Source organism: Salminus brasiliensis, chromosome 1 (assembly GCF_030463535.1).
Source record: "Salminus brasiliensis chromosome 1, fSalBra1.hap2, whole genome shotgun sequence".
Lineage (NCBI taxonomy): Eukaryota > Metazoa > Chordata > Actinopteri > Characiformes > Bryconidae > Salminus > Salminus brasiliensis.
The window spans coordinates 53,248,546-53,267,708 of NC_132878.1; the positions used below are offsets into that span (position 1 = coordinate 53,248,546).

General features: G+C 39.6%; 1 protein-coding gene across 1 annotated transcript in view; it reads left to right on the forward strand.

Moving 5' to 3' along the window:
• kdr (kinase insert domain receptor (a type III receptor tyrosine kinase)) overlaps nucleotides 1–18,448 on the forward strand; it is a 29,505-nt gene extending 11,057 nt beyond the window's left edge. The window contains exons 11-30 of the mRNA XM_072682661.1: nucleotides 3,479–3,590; nucleotides 4,205–4,313; nucleotides 4,817–5,161; nucleotides 5,543–5,689; nucleotides 5,887–6,018; nucleotides 10,385–10,491; nucleotides 10,996–11,131; nucleotides 11,724–11,828; nucleotides 12,212–12,325; nucleotides 12,543–12,631; nucleotides 13,201–13,366; nucleotides 13,479–13,570; nucleotides 13,698–13,820; nucleotides 13,920–14,031; nucleotides 14,308–14,407; nucleotides 14,829–14,934; nucleotides 15,753–15,889; nucleotides 16,016–16,088; nucleotides 16,196–16,278; nucleotides 17,109–18,448. Coding sequence (XP_072538762.1) covers nucleotides 3,479–3,590; nucleotides 4,205–4,313; nucleotides 4,817–5,161; nucleotides 5,543–5,689; nucleotides 5,887–6,018; nucleotides 10,385–10,491; nucleotides 10,996–11,131; nucleotides 11,724–11,828; nucleotides 12,212–12,325; nucleotides 12,543–12,631; nucleotides 13,201–13,366; nucleotides 13,479–13,570; nucleotides 13,698–13,820; nucleotides 13,920–14,031; nucleotides 14,308–14,407; nucleotides 14,829–14,934; nucleotides 15,753–15,889; nucleotides 16,016–16,088; nucleotides 16,196–16,278; nucleotides 17,109–17,325 — 2,605 coding nt within the window. The 3' untranslated portion in view covers nucleotides 17,326–18,448. The remainder of the gene's footprint in view (nucleotides 1–3,478; nucleotides 3,591–4,204; nucleotides 4,314–4,816; nucleotides 5,162–5,542; nucleotides 5,690–5,886; nucleotides 6,019–10,384; nucleotides 10,492–10,995; nucleotides 11,132–11,723; nucleotides 11,829–12,211; nucleotides 12,326–12,542; nucleotides 12,632–13,200; nucleotides 13,367–13,478; nucleotides 13,571–13,697; nucleotides 13,821–13,919; nucleotides 14,032–14,307; nucleotides 14,408–14,828; nucleotides 14,935–15,752; nucleotides 15,890–16,015; nucleotides 16,089–16,195; nucleotides 16,279–17,108) is intronic.
• Nucleotides 18,449–19,163: the final 715 nt, after the last annotated feature.

Genomic DNA, 19,163 nt, shown 5'->3' on the forward strand with positions numbered 1-19,163 from the left:
TATTGTATGCAGTACTGAGGAACCCCAGTATTGTGTGCAGGTTTATTTTAGTTGACAGGGTCACACTACAATTGTTCATACACTTGAAAAATAATGCATTGAATTGACTTGATTCAATTGTGCAATATATGACATCCACATTAATCTGTCTATCAGTTTTTTTGTTTAATGTTTATATAGTATATTTTATTCATGTGCAAATAATTAATGTGCACAACTAAACTAAAGAAAATCCATTACTTTGGTACAGATGTGCAGATGTGCAGTGTGCATTTCTGCTGCAGTGTTGATGATCCCACAGTGTTGGGTGATTGTTTGGAGGTTGAAAGCTGCTGACTGTTAAGCTAAGGCACACAGAGTTCTGATGGAAAACAGACTTTGAGACAATGAGAGTGAACTCCAGCCTCTAACTGATAAGAGGATGTGATTCAGACTTTACACAATGAAATCCGTGCTGTGATTCAAAACAACATGGATTAATACACCGGTTCCACACATGCTAGATGACGGCATTGACATGGTGAATGTGTTAGATCAACTGTTTATTTTTTTTTTTTACTATTTGGGTAAAACAGATGTTTATGATTTAGGTTTAAATGTTAATAGCTTGCTTTTGTTGGTATGCATTTATCTTTAGCGGTAAATGAGTATTGAAAATCTGTACTTACTAAAGCAATTGTATCTTAAAATAACTAATTTGTTGGAACACTGTTGTAAAAGGGAGAAGGTGTCTCTGGACTCTATATACCTATCTGGACCTATCTGGACACTATATACCTTTGGTGGAGCTGCACAAGATCTGAGTCATATTAGTGTAAAATCCTGCATTATTACTCTATGCTTTCTTATCAGTCCACATACTTCTTTTACTTTCAGTGAAGGTTCTGTATCTCTCAGCCTGTCCAGGAATGCATGTGTAGATTTGACCATGAGGGGTGGTGGCGGTGGGGGGGGGGGGGGGGGGTGGTTAAACCATGATGTGCATTTACAGTGCTGGTTTAAAAGTGACTTTTGGGGAGAGCCCAAGAGCAGAAAATATAAAATCGTTCATTACTTTGCTTTAAGTAGGAGTACTACTGAACTACTTTAACAGTTAACTAAAACTGGACTTGTGTGGACAAATTTGATTACATTCTATTTAAATACTCACAGTAACTGTTAATGCTGAAGACTTTCCCAGACTTGGCCAGACTTGCTCACATTTTCTAACGGAATACATTTTAGGTATTTCAATTGATTTTGACTGAAATAAACTAGCAACAACAAAAGAACACAGTAGTCTGTCATATTAATGATGTAGTTGTGAGTACATAAGATTACAATCTAAGCCTGGTGAAATTACTGGACACTTAATCATTGGTATGATTTATTTTTTTGGCTAGATTTACTAGATGGGTTACTGTGCTCACAGTGCAGTCTAAGCGAAGCTTATTTTGATAATACACTAATAAGTTAAAGAGATAAACTTTTAGTGAGGTACAATTATTTAAAGAATAATAAAAATGTGTTAAATATAACTGAATAAGTGAAAACTCACATAGTGTTTTTAAAGATTGCTTTGTTTTGAATTATTATTAATAAGTTAAATATTATTATTATTATTATTATTATTATTATATTATTATTAATAATAATGGAATTTTACATTTAACAAAATATGTCTTATTGGTTTACAAACTACACCTTTTTAACAATTTATTTGCTCTGAGGCTATAGAAATGTGAAAGTTAATTCTACCCAAAGAAGTACCATTATTTTGCCCATTCTCAAGTAAGCTATGGCTATCATTGACCATAACACAGCTTCAGCTGACTCCTGCAGAATGGTGTAGGGAGTAAACAGGCTATGCAAATGTTTTTTTGCACCTGTTGACACCTTGTATTCACTGGAACTGATTGTTATATGAACTGTTTTACAATCTGAACTCTACATTAAAGTTGTACTAACCAGGGACTAGCAATGGCAAATCCCACCAGTGGGGCCATATTAGCATGATCATGTTACAGAAAGAGCCAAATGTAGTGTTGGTGGTATCATATACCAGGGTGCGAAGGGGAATTGAACCCCAGTCTTCTGTGTTACCTGAATGAAATCCTCAAAATGAAATCCCAACCTATTGAGATAAACCACTTAAGACTACTATCTACTCAACTACTGAGTGATATATAAGTGTTAAGACTGTGATTAATGGATTTTTAGCTCTTAAGCTACAATTGGTCCTTCAATAGACAGTAACTTCCAGTGACCTGATTGGCATACTATAAACCGATATGATGATTAGAAGTTTGAATGAGTCAAGACTTTGTCGTGTTGTCATGTTGTCGACTTTTTGCGATGTCGTGACTGAGACCTAGCCATTTTTGTTTAGCCATCACGCAAGCCTTATCTTCAGACTTCACCTTTGCCTGCTTCCTCTCTCCTCATCACAACTTCCTGTTGTTCTGAAAACAGACTCCTTCAAATCTCCTATTCCTGCTGCATCCTTGTGTCCTTGATCAAACAGCAGCACCGCTGAAATGGATCCCAGTTCTATATACTACATAGTACTCTACCTTGACTGTTCAGAAGTGAGCCACGTAGGACTTATTCAGTGTCTGTGACATCCTGCCTCCTGTTCCTTTTCAGTTTTTCGATTTTCTTTATTTGTCAATTCTCTTTCCTCTCTCTCATCTCTTCCAGCTGACCCCGATGAGACCTACTGACTGATTGTTGACATTTCCTATTATGCTGTTTGCTTGCAAATGCATTGTGTAACAGGTCCAGCTGTTGGTGGGCGAGATTTTGACTCTAAATTTAAACAAGGACATGAATAGAATATCTGCTTTTTTACTTTACATTTATAGGTTGTTGTTGTTGATGTTGTTGAATCTGTCTGTCTATTGGGTGATATAGAGTCTGGCCTAGAGTTTGTGCGTTTCCTCTATATGTTGTTTGGTTGCTCTATATTCAGTGTAAAAGTTTTCAGTTATTCAAAGAAAAAACTTTACTGGCATTTGGCAGCTCTTATGCTCTTATCCATATATATTTATTTTTTGGTTTAACTGATGCATAAGTCTAGGCTAACCTAAATTTGGTCACTTGTAGGCTTTGTTGCTTGTGTGTTGTGAAACAGTAACTTGAGAACTTAGCTTTCTTCTAATATCCTTCTCCTGCTTTATTTAACGTCAATAAAAATGTATAATTTTATAGTGGGCAGCTGTGTAAAGGAGCCCATGGCTACTGATTATTGGAACAAGGTTTGAGGAGTATTTATAAAGCTTTGAAATGTGTATCCCCAGACTTCTAATGATGACTGTAAACAAAACAAAGCTAATTAAGAGACCTTGGTAAAAGTTATAAAAAGATGTTTGTAAAAAGATGAGAAATCCGTAACCATATTCTCATTTTTACAAAAGTTACCAGTAGTTCTGGAGGGCAGTGAATGCTTCTACACTGTATGAATGTCTGTTTTATTAATGCAATGAATGTCTCCCCAAAGGCCCAGGTCAGACCAGAGTGCAGTGTGTAAGGGGAAATGGAGAGAAATCTCCAACAACACAGGGAAGAATCGCATTGACCAGCTAACCACTTTCACTGACCGCTCGCTAAAGGTAACTCCTGCCAACCACGAACCACAAACCTACAAACCATCTACCTGGGATAGTGTAATGTGATTGTAATGTGAAGATAAGGTAATAATGTTGTAATGAATTGAACTGGTAAAGAATGGTGTGATAATGTAATGTGATGATAATGCAATGATAATGTGATATGGGTCATCTGAAGGTAATGACATTGTATTATAAGGAAAGTGGCAATGCAGTGATATTGCGGACTGTAATGTGAAGATAATATAATGATAATATGATAGTGTAACGTGATGTGACGGTGCAATAGTGTATGATGATAGTAATGTGATGTTGGGGGGTAGTGATGTGATGTAGTACATGCGTTGGTGTAATACATTGTCTGTTAGTGATGTAATAGTATAACATGGTAATGTGTTAGTGATGTGATTGTGGTATGTTATGTTGATGGAATAGTAATGTTGCAATAATGCAATATGATCGTATAATGTGATAAAATGATGGCAATGTTGTGGTGCAATGTGATTGTGATTTGATTGTAATGTGATTAATTAATTCAAAATGCATTGCTCTGAGAAAACAGTTTGTTGTGACTGTTTATGTATTTTGTGCTGATGTTCTTTTCTTTTCTTCTGCAGACAATCAGCACACTGAAGATCCAGAAGGCTGTGGCTCATGCCCTGTTCAGATGTGTTGCCTCCAATAAAGTAGGAGTGGAGGACAGAGTAATTGTATTTCAAGTGACACGTGAGTGATTTCGGCTCTCAGTGTTGGTCATTTGTAGTTTGGTAAATGTAATGAACTTTCATTTATGTAAGTGATAATTACAAAGAATGTCAAAAGTTTTGTGGATGACAGCACAGCAGGCTAGGATTAGGTTTGTTCTAATTTATGAACACTGCAATTACTGCAATTTACTACACAATATTATACATTCATACACTAATAACATAGTAGATTTTAGGACTGCAAGCTAGACACCAAAAGGTATATTTCACATAAATTATGAATAATATACTGTAATTATTAGCAAATTAATCAATCGTTTATCAACTTATCTGTTTTGATGAGTTTTGTGCACACAATACTATGTGCATCATATTTTACTCATATTATTCATGCATCTGCAACAAAAGGGCTTTTATAACATTTAAAACATTGATTATAAACTTTTAAATTATTTTTTTCACTCAATTTGTAGTGTTTGATGCTTTCACAATCAATCACCTCTGTTACTCTCTGCTCTCCAGGTTTCCTCAACCTTAGTGTGTTCCCCTCCAGCAGCCCCATAGAGCAGGAGGATGTACTGTTGCGCTGTGTAGTCGATCGCATGCTCTACTCCAGCTTGAGTTGGTACCGGGTGCAGAATGTCTCCAAACCAGACAGCCTTCCTGCCACTGTGCCGTGTGGTACTCTTGCCCTGACCCCTCTCACCCAGCCCAACGCCACCATCATGGGCCTGCAGGGCAACAACGCCACTCTGGACCTGTCTCTGCCCAGAGCTTCCCGAAAAGATCAGGGCTTGTATGCCTGTCGGGTGGAGAATGCTGACAGCAGTGAGAGAACCTGCCTGCTACATTACCTGAGGCTGCGAGGTGAGCTTTTGAAGAGCAGTGGTTGTCTTGCATTTACGTGATTTTCGTACAATCTCATCCTTCCTTATTTTAAAACCAAACCACTTTTTAGAACCAAAACACTGTTCAGTTTGCTCGCAGGGTGACTATATGATAACTGTGGAGTTTGATGCCCCGTACCTCAGAGCACAAAGTCAAGTGAATGGTCTTGAACTGTCTTTGACTGTTTTTTAAAGCACATTTAGTAGATATTAATATCTATTTAACATCTATTTAACAGTCCTCATTTTGAGATACCATTTTTAAATACTGAGGTATACGGCATTACTGTTATAGCACCCAGCCCTAGTACTGTTTTAGACACAATTCACTGATGTTTTCATTTCCTGCTTTGGGTTTTAGCTCTGGAAGTGCCGGAAATTGTGAGCAACCTAACGAATCAGAGGGTCAATGTGAGCGACTCTGCTACACTGGTGTGTGAAGTCAAAGGAACCCCAAACCCCACTGTTACCTGGACCAAAGACAACCAGACTGTCATTAAGGGATCTGGTAAAAGACTGTTTTGTTCTGGTCAAACCTTTATGGAAAATTTGATTAAATTTAATTCACTAGACCAGCTGTTAGAAAAGATGTTTTTAATGGCAGTCCTTTTTCTCTGATATTCACAGACCATTACTAACACCAAGTTGCCATAACTGCGGCGGGTTGTTAACACTTGCCTCCATTCGGTTTGTGTGTTTTGGCAGGTGTCATTCTGACCCATTCAAATCGTGTTTTGACCATCCAGAGAGTGAAGAAAGAGGACAGCGGTCTGTACACATGCACAGCCTGCAACAAACAAGGCTGTGACTATGCCCAGGCCAAGCTCACAGTGGAGGGTGAGGAACTTGAGATTTTTTTTTCTGAGTGATGAATAGGTGTTGGAAAAGAGTGGTTCATATTTTGATTGGTTCTTGGAGAACCAAATATGAGTGGTAAGTGACTGAATGACACCGCTTCGCTTGAGTGTTTGTTGCTGGTGTGGTGCTGCCATACAAAACTGTCTCCAGGAAATTGATGCAGGTTTTGAAGAGCTCTTTGGCAACAGGCATATGCTTATTGGTTGCTCTGTTTTGGAACATGCTGAAGAATATCTGAGCATGTCTGTCCAGAGCTTTACTGTAACTTTAAAACGTTACAAGTTACCACTTCAGTTCAATTCAACCTTTATTTAGTACTGAATCCCCATTTTTAGAATAGCAGAGTGGAAAACGTGAATAATATAGGGAATGTCAATCAAATAAAAATGACAAATCAAGTAAAACAAGCACAAATAGTAAAATAAGTGGAAACTAAATGTTTATATTTAAATTAAATGATAAATTATATACATCTGAAATTTTAAAAAAGTCTGAAAGACAAACAAGTAGAAATAAAAAACACACAAAGAGTTCCAACTTTAGCACAAAGCTCATAATGATGAGTATTATAAATGTGACCAATAAAGAAAAAAACCCCAATAAAAGTAAAAAAAAGATGAAGAAGAATAGTTCTCAGATAGCACAGGCAAATGCATGGACTGTAATCATGTGAATTATATAAAAAAAGAGCTACATAGAAAGAAAGTAAGCATGGTAGCATGTTTAATGTGTTTATTTTCTCAGTTTTAAGCAGTTTCTCTGGTGTTACCACATTTTCTATCATGCTGAAAGAAGCCGCCTCTCAGTCTCAGCCTCCACCCCAACCCACAAAACAAAAGATCTCACAAGGGACTAAAATAAGCAGAGTATTTTTTTCAAGGTTGTAAATTCTTCTAAATAACACAATTGTGTTTGGAAGGTGTGGAGCATAGTTTGTAAAATGTATTTCATCAAAACATAGAGACTCAGTGTCATGCAAAAACCAACCCCAAATGCAAATCTCTATCTCTTTTACAAGAGAAGCAAAAGCCCTTCTTAACTTTCATTGGAAGTCAGTGTAAAAAGTAAAATCTGAGCATCCATTCATCATGAGATAAATATGTTTAATGTTTAATGTTCAATGTTTAAATACAATGTAAAGAATACCTTAAAAGAACCTCAAACCTGTCAGTACAGAATGTAAACTGACTGTAAATGTAATTTAATTCTAAATAAGTATGCAATTGTGTGTAATTATATAGTTACATTTAATTATTTAGGTAACATATATTGTATGCATTGCAAAAGACAGTTTTATTTTAGCGTGTATGTGTAAGTATGAATAAGTTATTTTACCATATCTTGCTTTTCATAAAGTTACGAAACGGTTTCCTGCTTTAGGACCTTCTGTGTATCAAGCACTACCTGACAGCGGTAGGAAATGCCATCGTATGACGGACAGGAAATGCCACTAATGACGAGTAGTAGTTTGCTATGTGAGTCTGTGAACTAGAGGTACACTTTTTTTCTGTAAGAGGTACATGTAGCGTAACCTCACAGCAGTTCTGTCTGTCATATTAGAGGCCTGATTGTAAAAGAACCTTGCTCAGGACTTAAGGGCAGCTCTTTGTGCCTTGTGCCTCCCCTGTCTGAGGAGAGGGAGTTGTTTTAATTAAAGTCCTGTGGTAAAAATAGCTTTCTTTTTAGTCAGCCAGGAAGGGGCCTGTGTTAACGCACATCCTTTTGGGAACACTAAAAAAAAAAAGGTACAAAGTCCCAGAGCTGTAAGAAGGAGCAGAGGCACCCACCCCCTCTCTAGAGAGAGAGAGAGAGAGAGAGAGAGAGAGCAAGCACAGGGAGATACACAAATAAACAGGATTAGCAGAGGTGCTAACAGAGGCACAGGCTGAGTGTACGTGACTTGTCTCTCATCACTGTCGTTTGTCTTCGTCACAGCCGAGGTGAATGTCGGGCGCCAGTTAGACCCGCTAACGAGGCCTGCTAACAAGGGGTCTTGTTCTCACAGAGAAACAGAAAGAGAGAGCGAGTAAAACTGTACTGAAATCATTTAACCCCTTTTATGCATTTATTAAAGCAGGAGTTCTATATATTATTTTTTTTAAATGCAGGCATAATTCATTCGCTGAGGTAGATGAAGTCAGTTCAGTGTAATAACTGTGTATTATGGTGAATAACATATATAGCTAAAATTAAGCCAACCTTTAATTGCTTGATCAGCTGATGAATATGAATGTATGTAAGCTCCAAATATTGTAATCACATATTTAAAAAGTTTGGATTAGAGACAGATATCAAATGTATAACCCCATAACCTTCTCTTAGGTGAGCCATCAACTTTGGTCTGTCTTTGGCCATTTAAATGACGCAGGCGGAAGGCGTGAAAATATTGGCAGGATGTAAGATAGCAATGAATAGGCTTATTACACACTATGGTGTATAACTTAGTAATTACAGAGACTGCTGTATAAACTTTTGGGGCTATTCTCTGGTAATAGAAGTTTGTAATAACACTTCCTGCCCACCGTCGGACCATGGCTTTAAGGGGTTAATGAAAAGACAAGACTCTTTTGAAAGTAAGTTCTGAATAGTCCATTCAAGTCTTCTGTAATGTTCTGCAAAACTTGCGGTGCCATGGAAAATTCCTGCATTTTAGGGATGCACTGTACGTTGTGGAAAGGCTAATCATTGGTCCTAATAAAAGCTGATTGTTGCATCATGTTCAAAGCTGAACTCACAGGTGGGACCACCTTTACTGCAAAAGGGGTTAAAGATTAAATGCTTTTATTTATTCATTTTAACATACTGAACAATTTAGAAGTTCAAAAGTTCATTATATACCAACACAAACTACTGAAATAACTGAATGTGTCAACAAATTAAGACTGAGAACATGAAGGTAAGGGCAGAAAGGGATACAGAACAATGTGCAGAAGTGAACTGATTTACAGAGTTCACTTACAGCCAGCTCAGGTAGTGTAATGTCTTTGGCCTCTTAGCTTCTGGGAATATTTTCTGAGCATCAGCGAGGCCAAGATCGGATTGAATAGTTGGGCTAATTTTCACCTACTGTTCTGAGCGGGTGACTCAGTTCCCACAGGTTGTCTTTGGCTCGCTGTGCTGGAGACTGCGATTGCTTATTGTGATTAGATAAAATATCAGGTCAGCACACAACTTGAATTCCTCACGGAGTCGCAGCCGGCATAAATCCCCCCACCAGCAACAAGTATTTCCTGTAAACTTGGTCTCTCCTGGCAAGCCGTGCCTGTGTTTGCCAAAACAACCCAACGACACGCATTCCTCAAATTTCAGTCCAGTAGAAATATTTGTCAGAGTAAATCAAAAGCACATTTATCCTGCTTTGTAAGTCACTGATACATGCATAATATTTATTGAAAACTGAAACCACTGTGATTACCAGTACAGGCTAGACGTTAGTTTATTTTAAACACGATATCTCTTTCATTCATCATTAATCATTCGGTTGTGGGTGTGAGCTAATCTTGTATGATAAGCTGTCAGTCTGTGTCACATGCGTTGAAATGTGGATATTATTTCCACGTTACTAAAATGTGTACTTACTTTGAGCAGTTATTGTTATCTTTGAGGTGATGTACAGAATATTATGACCACCCCCGGTTTGGGATGAACTCGGTCCACTATGTCAACTCCACTAACCAAATATGAGCACTTTGTAGTTCTGTAATTACAGGTTGTAGTCCATCTGTTTCTCTGCGTACTGTGTTAGCCTCCTTTCACCCTGTTTTTAATGCTCAGGTCGCCATAGGACTGACCACCACAGAGCAGGTAGTATTTGGGTGATGGGTCATTCTCAGCACCGCAGTGATACCGACTGACATGGTGGTTAGTGTGTGTTGCGCTGGTACGAGTGGATCAGAAGCAGCAGTGCCTTTGGAGTTTTTGGACACCTCAGCATCACTGCTGGCCTGTGATTAGTCCCCCAGGCAGCTTCCTGTGACCACTGATGAAGGACTAGAGACTGCCAAACACAAACTGTGCAGCAACAGATGAGCGTCTGTCTCTGACTTTACTTCTATGAGGTGGACAACCTAGGTACGAGTGTCTATGCTACCACCACATGCTATCACCACATCAGTGTCACTGCAGTGCTGAGAATAACCCACCGGACCTAAACAGATGGGCTAAAGTCTGTAATTATAGACCTAAACAGTGCTCATGTATGGTAAGTGGAGCTGATGTAGTGGGCCAAGTTCCAGGGGTGCTCATAAAATTCTGATATGACTTTGTATATGTAGAATATTTAGATAAAACGCTTGTTTTTAATGCAGGTCAATTTATGTGTGTCGTTGGTTTGTGTATAAATCAGGTGCAGAGGAGAAGATGAACGTGGAGCTCATTGTGCCGATCGGTGCTGTGGTCATCGCCATGTTCTTCTGGCTTCTCATTGTCTTTGTCATACGCAACAGGAAACGGGTAACACTCTTTTTCTCTCCCTCTCCTCTGTCTCTCACACACACATTCACTCTCTTTGACCCGCTCTGACTGATCTGATCTGAAGTGACTGCTCAGGCCTGCGTTCCCTTTGTCTTTTGTGTGATCTTGGAAGCGTCACCCTCATTCAACTTCTCTGGGTCATGTAGCCCCCGCCCTGTGCCCCAACAAAACTGCAGACTCTCTGTGTGTGTGGAAACCCAGGGTGGTGCTGGGTTTGTTAGCTGGTGGTTCATTAATGATGGACTAAGGGTGACCCATTGGAGCTTGCACAGGGCAGAGAGTTTGTGTGGATGTGCCCACAGTCATCCACACGTCCATACCATGTGTATCAATTCTAGAGATGATAGCATCATCTCAGGTCACACATGTTTTGCAGTGAATGGAAAAAGCAGTGTGGTACACCATGGTACCTTATGTCCATATGAGCTGGTTGTTAACATTACAATCTCTCTCTTTCTCTTTTTTGTTTACTCTCTTTCTCAGCCCGCTGATGGGGAACTGAAGACAGGCTACCTGTCAATCATTCTGGACTCAGAAGACATGCCTATGGATGAGCACTGTGAGAGACTCACCTATGACGCCAGCAAGTGGGAGTTCCCCCGAGAACGACTCAAACTAGGTGAGCTTTAGCCTCATAACTGGAGCTGCAGCTTCCAATGTAGCATGTTTATATTGTACAGTATACTTAACCCTTTAAAACCTGGACCATCCCACAAATGTGATAAAACATGCGTATATGACTTTTATTATGTATTATATTTGATACATCCAGAAAGTATTGCTCATAGCTCGTAGTTTTATCTAAAATATATTTGAAGTAAATGATCTGACCCCTTACACTCTGAGTTAATGTCATATTATGTATTCATTTATTATTTAGTAAAATTAATTATTTTGTTATTTTTTAAGACAATTATGTAGTGAAGGTATCAAAAGCTCAAAAATATGTCAGTTATACTCTTTAAAAAGGGTTAAACCGAATGTCTTAATATTAGTAACTAAAAAGATAATTCTCCAGATCATGGGTTTAACCTCTTTTGCTCCCTGACTACATGCAAAGCAATGCAAACTAACTAAACTGCCACCAGCGGTTTCCAGACATTTAAGAGGCTAAACTAACATACAATATTTTGTAAAATCTTTACATTGTCACCAAGCATTTACTCACTCATAACGAGTGACACTGAAACCTGAAATGACTTTGTGTGCAGGGGAGCCGCTGGGCAGAGGTGCGTTTGGGCAGGTTGTGGAGGCGGCAGCGTTCGGTATTGAGAAGGCCACCACCTGCACTACAGTAGCAGTGAAGATGCTTAAGGGTACGGATCTTCTTTTCACTCTTTTATGTTCTAAAGGGACACTGCATGACTAAGAATGATTAAAATGTAGTGGGGACTAGTTAGGTTGCACTTTTTCATAATTTTCATAATGCTACAAAGACCCTACTACAGTTTAATTAGAAGTAGCAACATTCATATTTCTCTGCATAGTAAATAAATAAGTACATTATAACTGAAGCTGAACTTTTATTTATTCTTCATTTGTTTGTTATTTGTCATTATGTACAAACTAGCCAATGTGAAGATGTATATGTGTAAATTCTATCTATGTTGGATTATTAAACTCATGTTAGTCGTCAATAATTTATTGCGAGGCTAACAGGATAACATCTGCATGTTGTCTGATATTTTCTCTCATCTAGAGGGTGCTACCACCAGCGAGTACCGTGCCTTGATGTCTGAACTGAAGATTCTAATCCATATTGGTCACCATCTCAATGTTGTCAACCTGCTGGGTGCCTGCACCAAACCAGGGGGTGGGTCAACTTTATTACAGCAAAGATCTATTAGATGGCTCTCAATGCCAATCGACAATTCACTTCTAAGACTTGGATCTTCAGTATGCACATATTATACCTAGAAAAAGTGGGCAAGTGGGCAGCACTAGTACAAGACAAGCACAGTAACAATTCCCTCGTCCTCATCTCCCACTCTTTCTCTCCTAATCTCTTTCTTTCTGACTCCCTCCCTCAGGTCCACTGATGGTCATAGTGGAATACTGTAAGCACGGTAACCTCTCCAGCTATCTGAAGAGCAAGCGAGGAGAGTACAGCCCCTTTAAGGTAAACAAACTGTGCCTCTTCACAAGCCAGTAAAAGAGCATTTCGTCTGTGATGTGGTCCCATTGATCTCAGGTTAATGCCTAACCACACTTTAAATCACTCTGATGTGGTTAAGAGTCATCTCAAGCTCTTATGTAAGAACTTGGGCGTCTGCCAAGCAACTGCACTCCCTGTTCATACGACTTAAGGCTTCACAGTAAAGGCCTGTAGGTAATGTGCAGTTGACTTAGTGATAGATTGATTAGAGATATATTATATAGGAATATAAGTCACATTTCAGGTGTTCTATTGTTTCTATGATTTAAAAAAAACAACAATGACAAGCACTAATTGATCCAAAAGCGTTTTGAATGAGCTTGCATTCTCACATAATAATCAACCAAGTGTACTCGTAACTCCTTGTTTTCAGCTCCACATTACTAGTTTAGCCTGTTATTCCAAATAGTCCTAGTTAAACAGAGAGTACCTCATCTTGTGTTCTTCTTGTGGTTGTGCCCTCGCTTCAGGAAACCACAAGTTAGATTAGGTGGCTTTGTTATTAATTATATGTTCAATTTGTGGCATTTCAGAGACGCAGGCCACGGTTGGTGCAGGACAATGCAGCATTGGAGGAGGATCTGAACGAAGGGGATCTGGGTTTGGGCACTAGCACCCGACTAGACATCTGCACTGGCACGGCTGTGTGCTCCGGACTGAGAGGGGATTGTGTCTTAAACCCCACACTGGATGAGCAAGGTACTAGCAATATAAAACAGGTTAAAGGTTAGCAAACTGATCTGAACTGTATGCCTGCTGTCTGCCCGTAGTGTATTTACTGAGACTGTATGAATCAATCTCTGTTGCACAGAGAGTTCAGACTGGGATCACCTGACAATGGAGGACCTCATCAGCTACAGCTTCCAGGTGGCCAAGGGCATGGAGTTCCTCTCCTCACGAAAGGTAAATCTCCCAGAAAACACCCAGAGACAGACTGCAGAATTTGTGAGCATGGAAAACCTGCTCTGAAAGGCACTGAATTCAGTGTGTGTGTAAGACTATCACTAAAACTTTGCTCGGTCCATGCCAGTGTATTCATCGGGATTTGGCAGCCAGGAACATTCTCCTTTCTGAGAATAACATTGTGAAGATCTGTGACTTCGGCCTGGCCAGAGATGTGTATAAAGATCCAGACTACGTCCGCAAAGGAGATGTGAGCACATGCACTGACAGCACCTTCCTAAATAACATATCCCTTTCTGGTATGGAATTGACTTCATAACACTGGCACTTGACTCTCGCTTTCTCTCAGGCTCGTCTCCCTCTGAAGTGGATGGCTCCGGAGACCATTTTCGACCGCGTGTACACCACCCAGAGTGATGTGTGGTCCTTTGGAGTGCTGCTCTGGGAGATATTTTCCCTGGGTGAGGGAGCTCTACTCTATTACTTCATTATTTACCTTGCAATCAGTCAAACCTACATGCTGTCCACCCAGAAAACATAGGGATGGAATTTACATGGAATTGATATGATTCAATTTTTCACACATAAATAAACCTCAGTACTTCCATACACATATACACATTTAAGTGTCAGTAAGACAGTCCAGAGAATTGCTTTTATTTCAGTGTAAAACCTAAACTAAATTCACAAAGACCACAAGCTAATAGCCGTCTGAATTTACCTGTGTTTGGATGTAGGTGCGTCTCCTTATCCTGGAGTGAACATCGACGAATCATTCTGCAGGAGGCTGAAGGAGGGCACCAGGATGAGACCACCTGATTACGCTACCCCTGAGATGTAACTATACCTTTCCTGAATTTGTATAAGTAGCCAGTTTCGAGCCAGGCAAAGTGTGAAATATATAACATAAGTGCTGTAAATAAATGTTAATAATATTTGAAATAAAGACACATTTATACACTGAAAAAAAAAGATTTTGCTGCCCACCGTCAGCAGCCAGAGCCTGAGGGAGCACAATTGGCCTTGCTCTCTTTGGTGGCTGGTTGCTGGAGGCATGTGTTGGAGGAGGCATGTGTCAGTTCTCACCCTCCCAGTGTTGGGAGCATTACTTGTGATAGTACTAATGTGATAGTAAAGAGCAGTAATGATTGGGTGGGTCATTGGCTAAATCAAAATTTGGGGAAGAAAATTTGTTTAAAAAATAGATTTTAATGCGTTTTTCAACTGAGCTGTTCGGTTACAATCCATGTTGTTTCAGCTATCAGACAATGCTGGACTGCTGGCTGGATCGGCCCAAAGACAGGCCCACTTTCACAGAGCTAGTGGAACATCTGGGTAATCTACTACAGGCCAGCGCTCAACAGGTGAGATATGTATTCTGTATGTGTGAGTGTGAGAGAGAGAGAGAGAGAGAGAGAGAGAGAGAGAGAGAGAGAGAGAGAGAGAAAGAGAGCGAGAGAGAGAGAGAGAGAGAGAGAGAAAGAAAGAGAGAGAGAGAGAGAAAGAGAGAGAGAGAGAAAAGCATATATGATCTTCTACTTGCCTGGTAACACCCCATCATGTTTCTCTCAGTTGATGTGTGTGCTTATTGGGGAATAGTGTTTATTGTGACATAGCACTGTTGCACTTTTCAAACCACACCGTCACGCCAAAAGAATCCACCTGAATGACAGAAGAGAGGTCATTCTGGGGCTCTGTTATGAATTAAACGAATTCATTCAGAAGTCGTACACACAGAGCATCCCTGAAGTTTGCAAAACACTCAAATTGCCTGTTACATTTGGTATCATGTAAATAATGTTATTTAATTATTTATTAATTGTTGTTTTTTTATTGTTCATTTGTTGCTGTATTTTAACAATCAGTTCTGCTCCTTTAATCACAGTCAATTGCTCTGCATGCTCTGCTCTGCAGATTTTCAGTTTCCTCCAAACAGGCGGAGCGTTATGCAATTACTAAAATGCATAAGGGAATATGCTACATATGTTTACATGTAAAAATACAGCATAAAAAATTATCAATGAATTATGCACAGGATTTACATAACATGCAGCACATTTTGCATGCCGTAGTGCAGAGATCGGAGGGTGTGATGAAGCTGGCCCATCACATGTTTAATAACAATCCGTATGGGTGTTTGGGTGTGTGCAGGATGTGAACTGAGTGTGTTTTTGTGCTGTAGGATGGTAAGGATTACATCCCGCTGACGGTGGAGGGGGGGTCAGGAATCAGCCACCTCAGAGTGACGTCATATAAACGAGCAGCTCAAGCTGACTGCTTAGGGAACCAGCTCAACTATGACAATGCTCCACCACTGGGGTTAGTAGCATATATGTGTCATCAGACTTTTCTCAGCACAATCCCAAACCTGATCTTGTAGGTTAATGTCGTCTTCTCTGGAGTTCCTACAGTTTTTGCTCAGTTTTTGTGTCTCCTTTCTCACAGATATGGTCAGCAGCTTGAACTGTGCAATCATCAGATATTTGAGGACATTCCTCTAGAACGAAGCGCTGTGATGGTGATTAATGAATCTCTAAAACCATTTGGCACCATTATGAAGCCATTATTAAAGCTTTCCAAGCACATTTTTAAATGATTCTACATTTACTGTTTCCTCACTCATAGGATGGGCAGATGGACTGTGGTGTGGGTTTGTCACGTGAACAGATGAAAGCTTTGAACCACCAAGTCCAAAGAACAGCATTTAGGTGAGATGTTCTATAGATACCGTTGTTTAAAATAGTAGTTTTTTACATTAACATTCAAAGCATTTGGCTGATGCTCTTATCCAGAGTAATTTTACACAGAAGCCTGTAGTGTTATAAGTCTTGCCCAAGGACTATTATTGGTATTGTGTGGTGGGTTTGCCCAGCTGGGGAATCAAAGCCCCAGTCTGCCACAGAGAAGGCTGTGTTATTACCCACCTTCTTTAGTTTTGGACTGGAGCTATACATCTAATGTAGCTTATAATGGAATAAATGGAATAAAAAATGGAAGCTAATACAGCATCAGTCAGCATTGTGCAAACTGCACACCTGCACAGACATCACACACACACTTCAGTGAGTATCAGAAACCACATGATGTATGATGTGGTTTCTGTCACAGTAGGAAGTCTATATTTTTAAGCCAATTTGTAGATAGAAACCACATCAGCAAATTTGCTTGAGATTACTTGACAACTCAATGCAGTTCAACAGTTTGAGGCAAGTGGGTTTTAACCTTTTAAACCCTAAAGGCCTGTATGTGAGTCCATACCTCAAATTCTTGTCCTCAAAAGGACATGAATTACATATTAGCATCATTGCAGTCTCTGAATTAGTCTCAGCAGTAGTCACTGAATAATAGCTCTTAAAAATAATCAGGGGCATGACTGGCATAATTTCTTCAGTTACATTTTACACTGATTTTGGGTATGTTAATACCAAGCTTAGTAAAAGGAGCTTTGTTAAGGTCTAGTAGTAATATTTCTTGTTCTATATATAATGGAAAACTGTTGCCATCAATCAAATCCTTGTTATTGGACCTCCTCCCTCAGCCCCCTCCTGCGATGTAAGAGTAAGGAATCTCTAGCCTCTGAATCATCCAATCAAACAAGTGGCTACCAGTCAGGCTACCATTCGGACGATGCAGAGGCACCTGTGTATGCCAACGAGGAGATGATCCTGAAGAGGGACATTCTGAAGAAGCCTCCGCTCCCCAAGAGAGACGACAAGTTTAGCGCTGAGGTCCGTTACAGCGCTCCTCCTGTTTAACGAAGACCACCTGTAACTCCTTATGACTTTAATGGCCTGTCTTTACTGTGACCATAAGCTTATGAACGCCCCACCTGGAATAGCAGATTCAGCCTTTTTATATTGAACAGAAGTAGTTTCCTGAATTTACTACAATAAAAGTGATGTCAGCACAGTTCCGATGTAAACTGAAGTGTATAATTGTGTTGATTAAATGTATATTATACTTGTAGACAATTCCATCCAGTAAATTATCTACACCACTGTCTTCAGTGTACAGAAGAAGCAATATGACAAGTGGGCTTTATCTCAAAAATAAAGTTCTGCTTATGATAGGTTGGCGCTTTGCCGATTACACTGAGAGGTGACTAAACATCTCTTAATCTCGCGTTCTTCCTCTGAGGCAATTTCCATTGCCCGTGTTTTACAGAGCAGGCACTACCCTTCACAACTCTCCTTCAGATACTGTCAGTCAGCATCACTGGGCATTTATTTATCATTATTTAATCAGGTACATAAATAGTAAAATCTATATGGCTTCCTCTGTCTACAGTAACAGATTTCACCCTCAGATCACAGTGTATTACACACATACAATATGGCATAGTCAAGTTCACCATTGTGCCTTAGCCGAAGCCCTTTATTCATTTATCCCCCCCCCCACCACCCTTCCTTTCTTAAGGAATTAATGTAATTTATTGTGTTGGTGCCGATAAGCTGTGAGTGTTAGTTTTGATTCTTGTTAAGAGAGCTTTGGAAATGTAATCACTGTTTACACAGACCACAGAGCAAATCTAGCCACACAGTGAGACCACGCCCACGTCCTTGGTATGACCACGCCCACTTTCTTCCAGACAGGAAATAGCAACTGCATTGCAAGACAATCAAGTGAGCAAATGTAGTGCTTTTCTGTATGTATCTTTTGTATGGTTTTAAATTGAAGTTCGGCCAACGTCTTTCGATTCCAAGCAGCAGAAAGGGCTCTCTGATGGCCTTTCCTTTGCCTCTTGTTTTTCCTTCGTTTCATGGTTGGCTTCTTGATTGTACAGTTTATAAAGTAAGGACTTAATATAGTCCATCAGTTATTTACTAAACTTGTTCTAAATGTAACTAGTTTTATAAAATAAACGTTCAGTAAAATTAATACTACTAATGGTTGTCCAAGTGTGTGTGTCTTGAAATGCTGTTCGTCAGTCACATCTTGAAGCACTGTTTGTCAGTTGCATGTATGCTGGAAGGAAAAATATGACAGCTATATATGGTAGCCTACGTGTGTGTGTGTGTGTGTGTGTCTGTTGTGAGACCCCTCTCTTCCTGTATCTGTTTCGCAGTGACCCTGAGCAGACAATGCACTTTCAAAGTTATTTTCCATTGTGTGGAAGTGTGTATGTGTGTGTGCCTAAAAAAAAAAGAAGAAGAGAGAATTTATCTCTGGATGTGTGTGTTTTTGGGTGGGTGTGAGAGAATGAGACCAAGTTTGTGTGTCTCATTGTTTGTGTGTGTGTGTGTGTGTGTCTGCGTGCCGCCATCCCTGATGAAACAATGCTCTTCCATCCTTGAATATTTTCTTAGGAGAGCTGAGCTCAAAAAGGCCACCCAGAATAGCCAAGGCCACAGCGATGTGTGGGAGCGGTTTATTCGGTTGTTTTGGTGTTAAATGAAAGTAGGTTAGGTTCGAATCAACACTTTTTGCCCCTTATTTATTTTCCACTTTATTTCACATGTGGCAAGACATGTCCAAACATCCTTAAATCAACAGACAGCCCAAGATAAGCACTATCTTTAATAACTGTCCTCACTAACTGAGAAATGCTATGCTTCCCATTGTAGCAAGTCTTCTCTTTGGGCCCATGTCTTAA